The following is an 18,253-nucleotide window of genomic DNA, read 5'->3' as shown; positions in this document are numbered from 1 at the left end:
TTTCTGTGAAGAACCTGGAGGCAGAGTAGGGATTAAATCTGACCCCTCTAGGATTATTTTCACTATTTAACGACCAGTTCTCTTCTTGTTAATTTTTATATACAATTTGCAAGTAAAGTGATCCTACAGTGGTTTAATTAGAACATCCACCAGAGGGACAAAAAATTCCCGCATCTTTTCCTGTTATTTTGTGTTGGATTTGGTTTTTTAAAAATCTTGGCATCTTATGTCATAGCTACATTTATGAAGTTTTCAATAAATCAAACGGTTTGGAAATCTACGGAAAATTCAGTGAATAATTCTGCTCTAAGATGAACGAAAGCCTCTCACCTCTGTAGATGCACTGCTGCTGCTCCAGTCCACCTCAGTAAGATGGCGGTGCTGTAGGCACGCCTCTCCAGCTCCACCCTCAGCGAGGTGTCTACTTATATGATGTCTATAGGAGAGCTAATCACACAGGAACATGTAACCAGTGAAAGTTTGATATTTAGATGTATTATTTTCTATCCTATAGCACAAACAAATACAATGCTATATTTTGAGTATTTGCTTAAGTCTTTAAATTGACTTTGAATTGTTCAATAACACTTACAAAGAGCATATTGAATGATAAAATGCATGAATTTTTTTATTCTAGTAAGATAAATATCATTAACAGACAATGCAGTCAGTTCTAAAGTGTAAAATGGATGAAAAGCACACTTTTTCAAAGAAAAAAAACAATTTTTGGAAAAAAATGACCATAATATGAGCCACTGGATATATTATTGGGGTATACTTAGTAACATTTTAGTGCACACAATAAAACCTTTTGAAATAGGATGGAAATGTTTCTTAATTGCTTTAAAGAATGGTTAATCAAAGAAAGGGACAATCAGTGACTATGAGGTCAAAGTTATAATAGTCATACATTCACAAAGCTCCACCCAAGCTCCGTCTGTCGATTACTTATTGATTAATAGCACAACTAGTTCAAGTATTGTGTTTTCAATGTGTCTTAACACGCTTCTATTGGGTTTGGAAGAAATGTGAAGAAATTAAGTTAAAAAAATATGGTCAGCTCATAAACTGTTAATTTTTTAAATGAAATCACAATAGGAGAAAAACAAAACATATATTTGGAATGGCTTAGCTTTTTAACTGTATAACTTTTGGTGGTAAGTAAAAAAAAAACTTTAATAAACTTAACAATAAGTAAACTTGCATGTTCTTTTTTTACTTTTAATATCAACCATTGTATGACACATCTTGGATGTTAAAGTGATCAGGAGTTTGAAGTGTTTAATGTATCTCTGACACCACACGGACCAGAGAGATCAAGACCTGAAAACACACAGCACTGTGTATTTTTCTTCATTTCAGACCTGTGACTTGGGACAGAAACAGCTGCTATCATCAGTCTTCACGTCCAGCTGTCACTTTCTTTACTGCTTTTCAAATGTGGTTTAATAGTAGCAGAGATGAGTAGAGGACACAGGTGAGTTTGTTTGACCACTTTAAAGTATATTGCACAAGCTTTACTGCCACCTTGAGGTGAAATTGCAGATTGTAACCGTCTCAAAAGACTTTAGCTCACTGAAAAACTGTGGGCCACAACAGGATCATGCTTTCTATGATGAAAACATAATAGAAATTATCTTCTACTCAGAATTTTGTTCCAACGAGTCACCTCAAAGTTGAGCAAAAATGATCCAAACTGCACTTTCAAGAGAATAAGTTGCCACATTTCTTTTTCTGATCTGATGTTCTGCAATTTGCTCATACAAGGCAGACTCGTGATGGTATCCCTCTGATAAGTGGAAAACTTCACATCCTCTTTTAGACATTCTTGTGTTTAGGAGGAAGAGTTTCAGGGTTTTTCTGAGGGGTTTGCTTGTCTTCAACAATGATATCCCAGTTTATCTGTGTGATTTACGACGCTGCTTCCTGGTGTCAAGTATCCTGCAGACCAACACAGAGACCCTCTGTGTGCGAGATGAGAAAGACTCAGCATTAAAACTCGTCTGGAAGAGGATTTTATCATTCCATAAAAGCCTGGACATTTTGCAAACTAAACATAAAGACAGAATAATATAGAACATGGCAGAGCAGTTCAGTTTCTGCCCGTTTACAATTGACAGTATTTTTCTTAACCTAACGCCTTGGTTTTTATCATAGTAAACAGTTGTCTTTTTGTTTTTCTGTTATGAAATTTCAAGCTAGAGCTGGATTTTTTTGGGGCCTAAAATTTGTGGAAACACTGAGATACAATACGTGAAATATTTAGAGGTATGAGCTTTGGAAAAAAACACAAATGCTTAGAAATACTCAGTTAAAATCAATAAGACAATTACATTGAAACAAAAGTTTAAAAGTTATTAGAACATGGAAACAAAATTTTAATCGTAAACTGAAACCAAACAAAAATCAGTGTTTCTTTCAATAGTTATTCTTTTACCACATTGATGTGGAATTATGATTGATTCAAAATTTGATAACTAATTTATAACAAAGAGGGTTTTTTTTTAAACAACACGTTTTGGTCTTCTGTCTCTGTTCTCAATGAAACCAAACTCCAGATAAAGGTCATAATATGTTCTTCTGCTGGTTCAGACTGAGAGCTGATTTCAACATTTCCATGGTCACTCACTAGAAACACTGAGCAGCAGCAGGAGCTGCGTGTGATACCAGTAAATCACAGATTTACGCGATACATATCAGTCATGTCTTTGTTGGTCCATACAGAAGGTGAGTGGGAGGAATTAGCTTGTTTTATTCAAGCATTTCTACCCATATGTAGAAATACACCTTTTTAGTATTTTTTTTTTTTTTTTTTTAAATCTATAAAGTTCAGAAATGCTGTAGGAGCACAGACCTCTGTCTAAACTCAACACAAAGTCAGCAGAGGAAACTTGGGCAGAAGCACAGAGCAAAGCTTAGTCAGAATAATCTTCCACTGAAGCCTGGGCAACAAAAAGGGAAAAAGAAGCTAAAACGTTGACTCTCTTGAGTGTCCTTTTTGGAATCCTCCGTCATCGGAAGAACAAATAGATTGAGGAGCATGTGACACACAGCTGAAGGCATCCAAATTCAAAAAGTCAGTGCAACCGAATCTGAAAAGAGAGAAAAAGGCCCATGTAGTGGTTAGACGGTTGGAGCAACGACAGAGGTGGTTTGGTGGTGAATGAGGGGTCCTGTTTCCAAACAGGTGTCTGACTTTTGCAGCTTGCAGAAAGCCTCCTTGTTTCAGACTCAGTCTCATCTGAAACGTCAAACTTGAGTGGACAGTTAGGACCAAGACAAGGGCAAATCTGGGAAAATTAAGCAGAAAGGTTTTTTTTTTTCTTTTTTTTTTTTCCTTAACAGAAAATTGTGATTGTCAGATCTTTGCAGACTAACACTTGATAATCCTTTAGTTGAAGTCTACAGACTGAAATACAGACAGATAACTCTCAGTATACAGACAGTCTATATGCAGTCATGACAAATTGTTTTTCTGTGTCTCCATACTTATTTTTTAATCATTATTATGTTAAAACACATTGCCAGAACTTACATACTTACATAAAGACACAATAAAAATCACACACAAAAAACACAAGGTAAAAAACCACACACGAGCATTTTGGCTTGGCAGTACTTTCAATCGCGACATTATATTGATTTTTCTGTGCAAAGCACTTTGCGTTTCATTCTTTTCTTCCATGAAAAGTTCTCCAAAAGTAAAGTTGGATTTACTTCTTTTTTGGAAAAAAATAAAAAGAAGCGCTGATCGTGAAGGCTGTGATTGTGTTTACAACACTGCTCCCTGCGGTGACACGCGGCACTACACGCTACTGGTGCAGTCATTGGATGAAGCCCACATGTTTGGAACGCGGCCGGGCGCTCGGCGGTTTCCGGAGGGTTTGTGGTGCCATGTGTTGGAACGGGGCCGGCGCCGGCGCCTCCGTCACTTATCGGGGGCTCCCTCCCTGGAGTGCTCAGCTAGCTGCTGTAGCAAAACAACTTCTGAAACAAAGTCACGTTACTCCGTTACGTTACTCTGAAATCCTGGAGAGGCTGTAACAGGAGGGGACACGATGCCGACGGTGTCAAAAGCGGACGGGATGCGCGGCCTGGCTGTGTTCATCTCCGACATCAGGAACTGTAAGTTTGTTTTCATCACCTTCACTGACACTTCTCCTCCTCGGGTACGCTAGTGACAAGTTAGCCGGGGGGAACGACTGGGCGCCCCGGGAACACCCAGAGGAACGCTTTCTTAATGAAAAACTGTACGTCTTTCTCTTTCCGTGCACAGGTTTGTTAAAAGTGAACCTTTAAAGTGATTTTGGACTCAAACACCCCGCAGCTGTAAGCCCCCGCCGGCTAATTAAAAACTAGCTTTAGCTACTGCTAACGTCATGTCAAAGGGCGTGGACCAGCGCCCCGAAAAGTGCACGGAAATACACACTTTCTGCCCTCTCAAGTGTCTGGGATCAACATTTCCCTCTCAGGGAACCTGTTAACCTGCTCGGTGTTTCCAGTCTCCTCATCTGAAACCGCCTTTTACGTTAATATAACAGCTGGAGTTGTGATGTGTTCAGCGTTTACTGCACAGTAAAAACATACAAGGTGCCACTCTGTGGCAAGATCAACAATGAAATCAACCTCCGATTTCAATGGAGATATAGAAAAACACTCACAGTCTGCAGGCTGTGTAAATTCATTTAATGTGTGTGCAGCAGCAGGTGTTTCACAGGTGCATCTGAAATATTGAGGAAGTACAATCTGCGTGTTTTCTTGTCTTATTATCATGCAAAATAGTATCTCACATTAAAGAAAAATGGAAACAGTTCAGCGATTGAAGAAGGTTGTTGCTTTGGCTTCAATTTATTATATTCACTTATAAGATTAGAGAGGGAAACAGGTTTGGAAACACTTCTGTGCATTTCCACAATTTAAACAATTAACAATTTAGTCAGTAGTTATGCTTGTATTTATTTGTTTTATTGTTAATGTGTTGTAGACATGTCAAAGCATGTACAAAGCACCAAAATCTACAAGAAAGAAAAAAATATATTTTCACACCATTTTGAATGTATATACATATCTATATACACACACTGGCGCACAAATATATCTAATTCAGCATTTCTGAAGCGAGATAGGAAGAAGTAAAACTTATTTAATCCTACCTTTTCTCGGTATTCAATAATAACATTAATATAATCCTGTATCTTATCTGAAAATTATATTCTAACAAAACACTAGTAGTTTTACGTTCACAGCCAGATTGATTGGGACGGTGCGCTCAAGTCTGCACGCAACTGGAAAAGAGCCACTTTCGGGTCATCATCCATCACTCCAGTATCTCTGACCTAAAGTATCTTCTTCTTTTTGCAGGTAAAAGTAAAGAAGCCGAGATCAAGAGGATAAACAAAGAACTAGCCAACATCCGGTCCAAGTTTAAAGGTTGGTGCTGAGCACTGCTGCACAGCACGCTGAAGACAAGCTCTTTATTACACTCAGGGTTGCAAAGGGGTGGAAAATTTCCGGAAACTTTCCATGGAAAGTTAAGCTGAGGAATTTTGGAAATATTCCAAATTAGAAACTTTCCATTGGAATTAGGGGAATTTATGGGAATTAACTGGAAATTCCCTAAATAGCCCTGCAGTAAGCAGTGTGCATGTGATTGAAGAGTGGACTTGCATTAAATCTGGTTGTTTTAGCCAAGACTATGCTACAATATATTCCCCCCAACTATATTTAAGTTCACTGTTAAGGGCCAACCTTCAATTTGGTAAATTTCTTATTTATTCCCGTTTATTCCATATTCCTGTTCATTCCCATATATTCCCGTTAATTCCCATGGAAAGTTTCCAACTTTGAAAATTCCCGGAATTTTGCAACCCTAATTACACTTGTTCCTGTTTTTAAAAGTAGTTGAGCGACTACAGTAGTTGCTGTAAATGTTGGGATGTTTTGATGAAAACTGCCATGTGTTATATGTTGATTGTTAACAAATATGAGAGTGACAAATGAAGCTCGGACATCAGAAAAGGCCGGATGTCTTTCTTAATGACTGCTGAATGAAAAGTCGAGCTTTGAACGGATGTTGGTGAGCATGTTCGGCCTAACATTAGACTGTTAATGACACCTTGTGTCCACACAGGAGACAAAGCTCTTGACGGCTACAGTAAAAAGAAGTATGTGTGTAAGCTGCTCTTCATCTTCCTCCTGGGCCATGATATCGACTTCGGACACATGGAGGCCGTCAACCTGCTCAGCTCCAACAAGTACACAGAGAAACAAATCGTACGTATACCGCTATGGTCTGGGAGTTGATATCAGTGACTCTTAAAGCTGTCGTTCGGTTAATAAAACCAGAGTTTGTGCTTTTATGCTGAGATGACTGCGTTGTGACTTGGAGCTCTGAAAATTAATTAAACTGGATTGAAGTATCAAAGAAAATACTGTGATCATGTCGTGTTATGTTGGAGTGATTCAATGGAAAAAGACTTGGTGGGCTTGAAAAGTGCAGAATCTCTTTAAAACAAATCACTCAGTTTTAAAATTTTATGCAGTGTGTTGTTCGGTACAGCTGTCTGATGAAGTTTGTGAAACTCCTAAAATTGACAAAGTCTAATCAATGACGCTTGAGGTCAGTTCAGGTTACCTGGAGATTTGTCTTTGCACCAAACTATCTTCTTTTCCTCTTGGAATCACAGAAATGGAACTTGTTTATGTGAAATTGTTCAACATTATAATTAATTTTTTTAATAATTTGATTTCTGACATGGTTTTCTTATTTGAGTTGCTTTTTACAGTTGAAATAACATCTGATATGGATCAAAATAAGTCAGAACAATTTGAAAACTTTAATTAATTGAATAGTTTTTTTTAATCCTGCCATTTTTCTGCTTGAAAACCTTAAATCTCATCATGATGACGCCATAAACTTTAATAGCAAAGAACAAAACAGCCTGAATATTAAATGTTTTACTCATTTTTACCTGGAACATTTACAGTTTTAAGAAAGAATAGTCTGGATTCAATTTAAGTTGTCAAACACTTTTCGGTTCAGGGGCCACATTCAGCCCAATTTCAGCTTAAGTGAGGCGGACTGATAGAGTAGTGCTGTAATAACCATTAAATTTAAACTTTCTCTCTGCAGTGGCGCAGAACATGTGTCATTAAGATCTTTATGCTTTCTTTAAACCAAACAGTTACTTTAGAAAATGACTGGAATTTCAACATAAAGCCCATTTTTGTGATACATTGTGGTGCAACATCCAGTAAAATGCCCCAAAAAGCCTCTCCTCCAGCTGTTGCATTATGGGTATTTTTACGAACTCCCTGACAGCGCGTCTTTGAGGCTAATGCTAGTCTTCCGTCTTTTGCTGTGTCTCCTCCAGGGTTACCTGTTCATCTCAGTGCTGGTCAACTCCAACAGCGACCTCATCCGTCTCATCAACAACGCGCTGAAGAACGACCTCTCCAGCCGCAACCCCACCTTCATGAACCTCGCCCTGCACTGCATCGCAAACGTGGGCAGCAGAGAAATGGCCGAGGCCTTCGCCTCAGAGATCCCCCGCATCCTGGTGGCAGGGTATCTGGCATTAAAACGGCCTTTTTGAAAGTGTTCTCGGCTTTAATTCATTTTTACTGTCAGGTGGTTGAAAGTGACTGTGTGTGTTTTGTTTTTTTTTTGCAGAGACACCGTGGACAGCGTGAAGCAGAGTGCCGCTCTCTGCCTGCTGCGGCTCAACAGGACGTCCCCGGACCTCATACCCATGGGGGAGTGGACCGCCCGGGTGGTCCACCTGCTCAACGATCAGCATCTGGTCAGACTGGATCCACCGTGGCCCCTTTACACCTTTACGCTCAAACACGCTTGACCTCAATGAGTACGACAAAGTAGGAGTAAAACAAAGGCCGATGAATGATGCTCAACAGATCTGGTTCCAAATACTAAAGCCAGAAGTTTCCTCGTGTAGAAATGAACCTTTCCAGTCTCCTTCCAGTTTTCCTGTGAAGCTGACGCTGTCGCGGTGTTTTCAGGGCGTGGTAACAGCAGCCACCAGCCTCATCACCACGCTGGCCCAGAAGAGTCCCGACGAGTTCAAGACCTCGCTGTCCCTGGCCATAACGCGGCTCAGCAGGGTGGGTGTCGGTCAGCCGGACCCTCGGCTCGCCTCCCCGTAGCGCTTGCCGGTTAAACTCCCCGTTCTGTCCCGTCCAGATCGTGACGTCGGCGTCCATCGACCTCCAGGACTACACTTACTACTTCGTCCCGGCGCCGTGGCTGTCGGTCAAACTGCTGCGCCTGCTGCAGTGCTACCCTCCGCCAGGTAGCCGCTACAGCTCGGCCGAGCGTCTGCCCCGTCCCGTCCGGGATGCGCAGATCTCCGTCTCTACCTCACTTGATCATTATTCCACTGCACTGCATCTGTAACACCAGAAACGTAATCTCGGTCGTTCCAGAGGACGCTTCGCTTCGAGGCCGCCTGACGGAGTGTCTCGAGACGATCCTCAATAAAGCCCAGGAGCCCCCCAAGTCCAAGAAGGTCCAGCACTCCAACGCCAAGAACGCCGTTCTGTTTGAAGCCATCGCCCTCATCATCCACCACGACAGGTCAGCCGCGGTTCCCAACCCGCCGGCGGCGGCGACGCTCATGTTGAAATGCGTCTGTATGAGTCGATGAACCGCAGCTCTGTGGTTCTGCCCCGTCTCCCAGCGAGCCCACCCTGCTGGTACGAGCCTGCAACCAGCTGGGCCAGTTCCTGCAGCACAGGGAGACCAACCTGCGCTACCTGGCCCTGGAGAGCATGTGCACGCTGGCCAGCTCCGAGTTCTCCCACGAGGCCGTCAAGACGCACATAGAGACCGTCATCAACGCTCTGAAGGTGCAGTGAGTCGCAGTCACACGTCTTTCCTTCATAGCCAGTAATCCAGAGGCAGGCGGGAGCCTGTTTAAACGTCCTGACTCATCTCAGCGGTCTGTCAGAATGATCCACCAAAGCCATCAGTGTGCTGCGGCACGGTGTCAACACTCTTTGTTCAACAGCTCATTAAATGCCGCAGGCAGACGTGATGAAAAGCCACTGATTTAGTGTGACTGTGCAGATTCCCTTTGTCTGAATCAGTCCTTCCATAATGTTGTCTTTGTTTAAGCATCAGTATGCAAACTCCTCCCAAAGTCTTTACAAGAGGCAGTCGGTGTTCTTGAGACAGATTCTGAACAAAGAAATAAATAAAATGGAAGAAAACGTTAAGATCTGCTCCTTAAAACATGGACATTTCTGTATAGTGTTGTAAAGATGATATGTCCAAAAGGGACAATCTTAGATGAACATCTTACACTAAACCTGACATAGTGAATCAGTTTCTAATAAATAAATGTGATTAAGCAATTTAATGGTTTTATCATGATTCTTCTGTTTAATTCATTCGTTGCGGTTTGTAGCGTGTCAGCGTGAGGGTTCAGATCTATAGAGTATTTTAAACATATATTTTTGTGCTAGCTGCACAAAGCCTTACTATGGCAAATATGTATAACAATAAAAAACACAGAATAGTATCAGACAATCTAATTTTCACCATTTAGAAGCAATGGGTGAAAAGAGCTATCAGCAGCATTTACTGTTTGCCGATAAATATTTGATCTTTTAACTCAAGCTAATTGTTAGATAACTGTTTATAGCAGGGGCGCCAAACAGAGCAGTCTAAGAAAATGTAGACTGAAGATCTAATTAGACTGTGTGGCCCTAAAAGTGTTTACGAGCCCTGGTTAGGATGGTTAGGATAAAAACGTCTCTCTTTATCAGGACAGAGGAGAGGAGAGCTTCCTGTTGATAAAGTTACCTGCAGCTAGTAGCAGTCAGCAGAATCCCCGGCGAGCGAAACGCTTCGCGTTAACGTGACGCTTCAGACTCCAGGTTCTCCTCCTGTTTGTTCCCCACGCAGACGGAGCGAGACGTGAGCGTTCGCCAGCGGGCGGTGGACCTGCTCTACGCCATGTGTGACCGCAGCAACGCCAAACAGATCGTGGCCGAGATGCTGAGCTACCTGGAGACGGCGGACTACTCCATCCGAGAGGAGATCGTGGGTCGTCGGGTCCGACGGACGGGAGGGTTCTCCCTGCTTCACTTCAGAGTAAAAGTCCGCTTTGTCCCCCTCCTCAGGTGCTCAAGGTGGCGATCCTCGCGGAAAAATACGCGGTGGACTACACCTGGTACGTGGACACCATCCTCAACCTCATCCGCATCGCCGGCGACTACGTCAGCGAGGAGGTTTGGTACCGAGTCATCCAGATCGTGATCAACCGGGACGACGTGCAGGGCTACGCCGCCAAGACGGTGTTCGAGGTGAGCTCGGAGATGAGCGGTCCTCTGGCCGATCGGTGCAGCGAAGCCCCAGGGCTCAGGCAGCCAGTGTCAATGAGGGCCAAGAGAAACTGCACTGTTGTTTAAACGAGGAAGAGGAAGACTCGTCGTCTTCAGCCATGTTTGAAACAGCCGTTCCTTTCCATGAAATTAACAAACATCACAGCCTTTGTCAAAATGGACACTTTCATCATGTTTCTTCTGCTCCGCGACAAAGAAAAGCTTTAAAGTTTAAATTCAAAGGATTTTATGACACTGCTTTCCCGGTTCAGGTGAAACTAGACTATCACAAATGCAGTTACTCAAAATGAAACTTCAGGGATTTTTCTCCACAAAAAAATAAATACACACCTGTAATTCTTTGCACGAAGTCCAGTCTGATTAAAGTTGTCCCCTGAGCTGAAATGAGTTTGATTTGAAGTTGATTTTCTCACGGCGTGACTGACCTGTTTTTAAAATCATCACTTTCACATCATATCTGGTAACACTTTCCTCTTCATATGTTGCAGCAATGTCAGAAAAGATGAAGTTTTCAGCTCCCAAATATGTGAAAGATTTCAAAGCTTTTCTGCAGCATGTCCACGCACTGTTCCAGACCTTCCGTTCCTCCCTCACCCTCTCCTCGCTCACAGGCGCTGCAGGCTCCCGCCTGCCACGAAAACCTGGTCAAAGTGGGCGGTTACATCCTGGGAGAGTTTGGAAACCTCATCGCAGGCGACTCGCGCTCAAGGTGCGAACATTTCACCCGATCTCTGACGTGATCGTGACAGGAAGAAGCCGCTTCCTGACGTTTGTCCCCGCTTCTTCTTCTGCTCCCAGCCCGCTGGTCCAGTTCGACCTCCTCCACTCCAAGTTCCACCTGTGCTCCGTGCCGACTCGAGCGCTCCTCCTGTCGGCGTACATCAAGTTCATCAACCTGTTCCCCGAGGTGAAGGCCACCATCCAGGACGTCCTGCGCTCCGACAGCCAGCTGCGGAACGCCGACGTGGAGCTGCAGCAGCGAGCGGTGGAGTACCTGCGCCTCAGCTGCATCGCCAGCACCGACATCCTGGTCAGTCGCAGGCAGGAAGTCCTGCAGCCTGAAACGTTGTACCAACACTCGTATTCTGCAGCAGTGATTTAATATCAGGGCTATTGGCACACCGCTAACGTCAAAAAATCAACTGAGATCTGATGAATGTTTTCATTTTGACCAGAATGACAGGTTCAAATGTTCTGCTAGAAGTGATGCATCATGGGAATGTTTGCTCAGTTTAAAGGCACAGAGCAGATATAGCAGAAAAAAAGTAATCAGATTATTTTAATAAAGGAAATTAAGTGCAGGTGTTAAACACCATAAATATGTTTAATTGTAAATACATGAAGGACCGAGTGGAATTAAAAATATCAGCAGAAGAGTAAATTTACCTTACAGGTTTTCAAATAATGATTAATATTCTAACAACATGACAAAAAGGACATTTATTTGGTTTTTTTTTTTTCCCTTTTTTTTCTATTTTTCCCTTGAGAAACATATTTTAAGTATTCTAATATTATTCTAATATTTTGTGTTAAATTTTGTTCTTGGAAAATAAAAGGACTTAAGCTGAAATTAATTTCTTGTGTTTTTGGAAGCGACTCAGCTTCTATATATGAAGGACTTGGTTTGAAAATATTTCATTAGAATTTTCAGCAGGATTTATGATTAAAATCAGCTTAATGCTGAAAATACTCCTGCATTTCTGTGAAGATTTCAGCTATTTTTTTTTTCTAAGACATTTGAATAATTGTAGCTAAACCTTTTCTTTCTGCACTCGTGTCTCTGGGTTGACTCAAAGCGATGTGACGTTTTCATCATTTAGAGGTTGTTTTATTTTTTTTCTAAAGCTGTAATCTGACCCGATCAGCTTGTGTAAGGTGAGTTTATGATGAAAGCTCTATTTGCGTCTCCTCAGGCCACAGTGCTAGAAGAGATGCCTCCGTTCCCAGAGCGAGAGTCTTCAATCCTGGCCAAGCTGAAGAAGAAGAAGGGCTCGGCGAAGCTGCCGGACATCGACGACTCGCGGCGAAACGTCAACGGCAGCACGGAGCACGGCGGCGACAACGCCGAGCCCGCCAGCAAGGTGACATCTGATCTGTCCGGCTCCAGTTCGTCTCTGAACGCCTCGGTCTGCACTGATTCCATGTTTTATTCACCGGAGTGTAAAGGAACTGCTCTCGGGAGGAAGTTCCATCCTATCAATCAGCACACGAATAAATGTGTGTTTTATTCTCTGACCTGTCTCCACCCGTCATGTCTTCTTCTCGCTGTCCTGCATATTCTCATTTTACTGCCTGTGCTCCTTCTAACAACCAATAACGGAACAATTTTGGCCATTCTGAATGTAATGAAGCCAGTGTTGTGATGAATTTAAGATTTCTGTGTCATTTCATCGTTTGTAGGTTTTGTTTTAATAAGTTCAGTCATGTGATAGTTAATTCCAGCGTTCTGGGCTTGATTACATTGAAAACGGCCAACATGATCACCTTATTGGGTCAGACGCTCCTTGTTCTTTACCTCCCTGGATCCTGACCTTCATCTCTTCCTTGCTCTCCTTCCTCCTCTTCTCTTCCTCTCTCTCTCTCCATCAGTCTCCTCCCTCCCTGTTGGAGGACCTCCACCCCACCGACAGGCCCCGCCCCTCCTACTTTAGCCCCGCCCCGCCGCCCCCTCGGCCAGTGGTATGGTGACGGCACCATGGAGTGAGAGCAGGGCTGAGAACCCGCGTGTGGAGCCCTGAGAATGAGCTAAATGTGTCATGACAGGCTGGTTTCTGTCCCAACTGAAGACTTTAGTGTGTTTTCATGAGGGAACTGTAAATAATCAGAGTTTGTGATATTTGTGAGAGAGTCTGACTCTCCTGCATGTTGAAGGGAATTCCTCCCTGATGAACTGAGCTGTGGCGAGTCGTTTGCCGCTGTCTGAGCTGAAGCTTTGTGCCGTTGTTGTTTTCCGGGATAACGGACGCCGTTTCTGCTCCGGCAGGTTTCCGGCCACTCCTTCACAGACGCACTGAACCTGAACTCGGCTGCCCCGCCGGCCGGCGCCAGTCTGCTGGTGGATGTGTTCTCTGACAGCTCCTCCTCCACCACCGAGGTTTCAGAGGAGCATTTCTCCAGGTGAGATCACACTGCTCCGCTTCATTCTGCAGTGTGAGAAGGAACAGAAGGCGCCAGTTCTGACGAGAGTTCATGTAAATCTTCTCCTGCGTTTCCCCTCGTCTAGGTTTGTTTGTAAGAACAACGGCGTTATCTTCGAGAACCAGCTTCTACAGATCGGACTGAAGACTGAGTACCGGCAGAACCTGGGTGAGTTTTGGACGGTCTTCTGCACATTTCTGGGTTTTATTTTAGTCAATGTGCTTCTAAGCTTGAAAGTTGTTTGGTGAATACTGAGAATCGATGAGCAGGAGGACGGACTGGTGTGTCTTTGTCCCGCAGGTCGTATGTACGTGTTCTTCGGTAACAAGACGTCCACTCAGTTCCTCAGTTTCACCTCCTCGGTGTCCTGCAGCGACGCACTCAGAGCTCATATCCTTCGCCCTCATCCTCGGCGACTCCTCACTGAACCTTCTTCCAGCAGTTGTTGGATCGGCGTGTGCCGCCGCTGCTCTGTCTGCACAGTCCTTGACCGTCTCCCCCACAGCTCAGCGTCCACGCCAAGGCCGTCGACCCCGTGATCGAGGGAGGAGCTCAGGTCCAGCAGATCCTCAACATCGAGTGTGTGTCCGACTTCACGGACGCTCCCGTGCTCAACATCCAGTTCAGGTTGGTGTGTGGACAAACAGCAGCGACCTCTGTCTGCAAACGTACAGCTGAGCTCTGTGTGTGTGTGTGTGTGTGTGTGTGTGTACAGATACGGGGGAACTCTACAGAACCTGGCAGTGAAACTCCCGGTGATGCTGAACAAGTTCTTCCAGCCCACGGAGATGACGTCCGAAGACTTCTTCCAGCGCTGGAAGCAGCTCGGAGCGTGAGCGTCACTTCGGGGCCGCCGTTTGAAGACGTTGAGGAGATCTTTATTCACACCAGAAACACTCAAACAACAAGCAGCTGATCGGCCTTCAGCAGCTCACTTTAATATTTTCACTCTTTGATTAGTCTTTAAATTCGCTGCAGTTCCAAGGTGATCACAGCGACCCCCAGTGGACCAGCAGGGAACAGCAGGTGGTTTTCGTAGTTTGCTGGAGCTGGAGCGCCCCCCTGTGGCTTTCTGAGGTCTTCCTGCCTCAGTCCACCTGAATCTGATGGTTATTTTTCTCACCGAAACCCCAATAAGGAGCCAGGAGAAGCTCTCTGGACTTATAGGATCAGTGTTTGACATCCCCGTCTGGCAGGCTGCTTTTTGTCCCACAGACCGTATGTTGGACACCACTGCCCTACAGTATCACTCTGAATAATGTGGCAGAGATTTAAAGTATTTAGATCATAGCTGTCAGACTCACTTTACTTCAGCAGCCTCAAACAGTTTGATCTCCAGTGGAGCAGACCGTTAAATAATTACATTTTAATGTATAAATATCTAGAATTCAAAATCTTCTAATGCAACACAAGACAAACCTTGAAATGGAGTTTAAAAAAAGACAAGTGTCGTTTCAACAATATTCAGCCTCAGTTCACCTTTACAGATCACAGGTCAGTGGATTTTTACATCTTCAGAGACAGAAAACATCTGGACTCAAGCAGCTGGAAATACAGTCATTTAGTTCATAATCTGACCAGAATAACTTGTCAGAGTCTAAAAATCATCTTTAATATCGAAATATTGTGTAGTAATCCCGATCACCTGAACTGACTCACATCGTGCAGACTGAGCGCCCCTGGTGGCCAAATGTTGAATTGGACTCTGGTGGACCGGCCCAGTTCTGGCCCGCTGACCATATGTTAGACACGCCGACTCACACATTGGTTTTGTTGGAGAAGGTTAAAATTTTCTCTCTTGTGTACCCAGTCCTCAACAAGAGGTTCAGAAAATCTTCAATGCCAATCACCCGATGGACTCCGACGTTACCAAAGCCAAGGTGAGAGAGCCTCCTCTGCTGTGGCGGCGGTGATTCTGCCCCCATCAGCCTCCCACAGTCCGTCTTTACTGTCGTTCACTGGCTTACAGTGAAACCTGAAGTTACAACCAGGCAGTGGAAAAAACTAGAATAATGTAGTTCTGATGTTTTACTTTGTCATCTGAATAAACAGGAGCCGGAATTAGAGCCCCGCTTCACTGTAATGTGCATGTGCATTTGTGTGTGTGAACAGATTTTGGGTTTCGGTGTGGCTCTGTTGGACGGAGTCGATCCGAATCCTGCAAACTTTGTGGGAGCCGGAGTGATTCACACCAAGAGCACTCAGGTGGGCTGCCTCATCCGACTGGAACCCAACACACAGGCTGCGGTGAGTGCGCGCGCGCACACACACACACACACACACAGTCCTCACACATTGAAATGAGTCTTAAGCAGCACCATGTGTAAATTAATCAAACGTTTCTTAATAACATGTTTATTCACCATGTTTTCTACACAGCTCCTTTCATTCATTTTAGTCATATTTGGTAGAACAGACCTTGATTCTAAAAGTAGGGCTGTCACTTTAGTGCATTAATTAGATTAGTTAATTACACCGCAAATTAGTGCACTAAAAAAATTAATCTAAGATTAATTATAGCACACTTGAGTGGCAATTCAATGTGAATGAAATTGTTGTCTTATTTAGAGGCATGTTATACTTGTAGTATTCATTTTAAATTGCTGTATTAAGTTAGTTTTAGTATTAATTTTGAATTTAGTTTGCTTAAGCAGCTATTTGAGACTCAGCCTTATTTTATTTCAGAATTTTTTTTTATCAATATTTGGACTGCATTTTTGAATAGTGCACCAGGCCGAATTGGTTTGCTGGGATGTACTTAAACTTATTCTTCTTTTGAATTTCTTTAATGAAACACACTGAAAGTGTTATTTAAGTTGCCTGATTGGGCTTGGAGTTTATCTTTGGACAAGACGTCCTGACTGAGCTTTCAGTCATCATTAACAAAAATCTGGATTTCAAATCTTCTCTTCTCTGTGTATTCGTTTGATGAGCCCTGCACTACAATTCTGTAACGTCCCTGAATTTGAATTCTTCACTTGGGGACCTAAAGCAGATATGAGATTAAAATGGGATTAATTAGATTAATTAATTACAAATTCTGTAATTAATTAGATTAACTTTTTTGATCGCATGACAGCACTATCTAAAAGTACTACAAATCAAACTAAAATGAAAAGTCAAGCACGTGTTAAAAAGTGTGTGTGTGTGTGTGTGTGTGTGTGTGTGTTTGTTGCAGATGTACCGCCTGACCCTCCGGACCAGCAGGGACTCGGTGTCTCAGAGACTGTGTGAGCTGCTCTGTGAACAGTTTTAGCTTCACGCCAGACGATCGTTTGTACCATAGTTTGTTTGTTTGTTTGTCTGTTTTTTAAATTTGTCGAGCTTTCCATGTAAACGGATTGAAATGTATTTGTGTTTTTGCACACTAACACGTCTCTGCTTTAAACTCTGACTGCGAGCACCTTAGCTGAGCGTCCGCTGCATTCGGGGTACTGTCTGCAAACGGCGGAGACACGTTTTAAACCCTCACGCTCTGCACTTCAGCACAAGTAAAAACACACAATCACACACACACACACACACACACTATTAATGCCTGCGTGTTCCACACGTGTCTCTCAGGACAGAAGCTGTCTCAGCCGCCGCACGCCACACGCTCACCTTCTGTGATGCTTTCAGGGGATTTCTCACTCGAACTTTAAACACTAAGACAATGTCTGTCGTGACCACGGATTTCACTCTCAGTGTATTTTTCCAGAATGTCTTTCCTAACTCTTCACGATTGTGCCTGTAAACCTCTGTTCAAGCCTTTGGTGAGACTGGAGAGACGCGGTCCAGTCTGAAGCACTGCCTCACGCCACTCAACACTGCCTCCAGATTTCAATAAAGCAGTTTGGTTTTCATCTCGTCTGTCTTCATTAGAAACCATCTGTTACCGCGTCCCTCCAGAGAATCCACTGAACACCCCACAAAGAGGTCAGAGGTCACATTTTTCAGGCGCTGAAAACACGCAAAATAAAGTCAATTTCCCTTCAACACACAATCTGTCTGAAAGGTGCTGTAGGCAGGATTTTGCTAATCAATGCTAATTTTTCTGTGTTTTCTTTGGATTAAATGTTAGAGTATCCATAGATAATCCTTTAGGAGTGTAGCATAACTGCACTACCGCGAGGGCGCAGTGTTTCCATCTGTCTCTGTTCTGAGCTGAAAAGGAATCTCAACAGCTCCAGGTATCTTTGACCAATCAGAAGAGCCCCTGAGGCTCTAACCGTGATTGGTCGAGGGGCGTTCGTTGCATGTTCTTGTGGGAGGGGCTTAACTTGCGTAAGGGCGTGATGTCAGAGAAAATAGGACAGGATTTGCTGTGCTGGGTTTCAAAACGCCATTTTAGATGGGTCAAATCGCCATCTTGCTTAGGTAACCCTAAGCAAGATGGCGGAGATGCCGAATCCTGCCTACAGCACCTTTAACGAGGCACAATTTGCCGTGACTGAATTTGTCCTGCCTTCTCTTTCTGAAGGTCAGACATAGAATGAAGTTTGAGGAAGTGTGTGCTCATAACAAACTTCGTTTTTCCTCTGCTCTGCTCTTGCTGGTGTGTGTTGGGGGGTCGGGGGTGGCAATCTTGGTAAAGACTTGGTATTTTACGTTTTTAAGTTACTATAAATCATATTTGATGAATTGTAAAATTATTTTTAAATTATGCTATTTGCAAAATTCTTGCAAGAAAACAAGGTCCCTGTCCCCGACTGGGCGCAGGATGATCGTTACAGAGTACTTTTGAATTCATTATTGTTTTATGTGCATA

The 18,253-nt window shown here is 43.4% G+C and overlaps 1 protein-coding gene across 2 annotated transcripts; it reads left to right on the top strand.

Annotated features, from left to right (window-relative positions):
• The first annotated feature begins 3,920 nt into the window (after positions 1-3,920).
• Positions 3,921-17,348, top strand: LOC115390025 (AP-2 complex subunit alpha-2). Of its 2 annotated transcripts, XM_030093682.1 has the most exons (23): positions 3,921-4,125; positions 5,362-5,430; positions 6,131-6,273; positions 7,374-7,567; positions 7,673-7,802; positions 8,020-8,121; positions 8,201-8,309; positions 8,443-8,593; positions 8,697-8,865; positions 9,926-10,063; positions 10,144-10,326; positions 10,977-11,074; positions 11,164-11,395; positions 12,279-12,446; positions 12,955-13,044; positions 13,349-13,482; positions 13,589-13,671; positions 13,804-13,893; positions 14,007-14,130; positions 14,219-14,335; positions 15,314-15,383; positions 15,616-15,750; positions 16,682-17,348. In XM_030093682.1, the coding sequence occupies exons 1-23, from the start codon at positions 4,059-4,061 to the stop codon at positions 16,757-16,759; spliced, it is 2,874 nt and encodes a 957-aa protein (XP_029949542.1). In that variant the 5' UTR covers positions 3,921-4,058; the 3' UTR covers positions 16,760-17,348. The 2 variants fall into 2 exon arrangements, with proteins under 2 accessions (XP_029949542.1, XP_029949550.1); XM_030093690.1 differs by lacking the exon at positions 12,955-13,044.
• The last annotated feature ends 905 nt before the right edge of the window (positions 17,349-18,253 follow it).

The sequence above is a fragment of the Salarias fasciatus genome, chromosome 1 (assembly GCF_902148845.1).
Source record: "Salarias fasciatus chromosome 1, fSalaFa1.1, whole genome shotgun sequence".
NCBI lineage: Eukaryota > Metazoa > Chordata > Actinopteri > Blenniiformes > Blenniidae > Salarias > Salarias fasciatus.
This window is presented reverse-complemented; position numbering and strand designations above follow the sequence as displayed.

What these genes read in the sequence shown, in the direction of transcription:
- LOC115390025 (XM_030093682.1), top strand. Translation starts at nt 4,059, where the DNA reads ATGCCGACGGTGTCAAAAGCGGACGGGATGCGCGGCCTGGCTGTGTTC. An exon ending in CCCCGCATCCTGGTGGCAGG is followed by an intron (nt 7,568 to 7,672) that starts GTATCTGGCATT and finishes TTTTTTTTGCAG; the next exon opens with AGACACCGTGGACAGCGTGA. An exon ending in CTCATCATCCACCACGACAG is followed by an intron (nt 8,594 to 8,696) that starts GTCAGCCGCGGT and finishes CCCGTCTCCCAG; the next exon opens with CGAGCCCACCCTGCTGGTAC.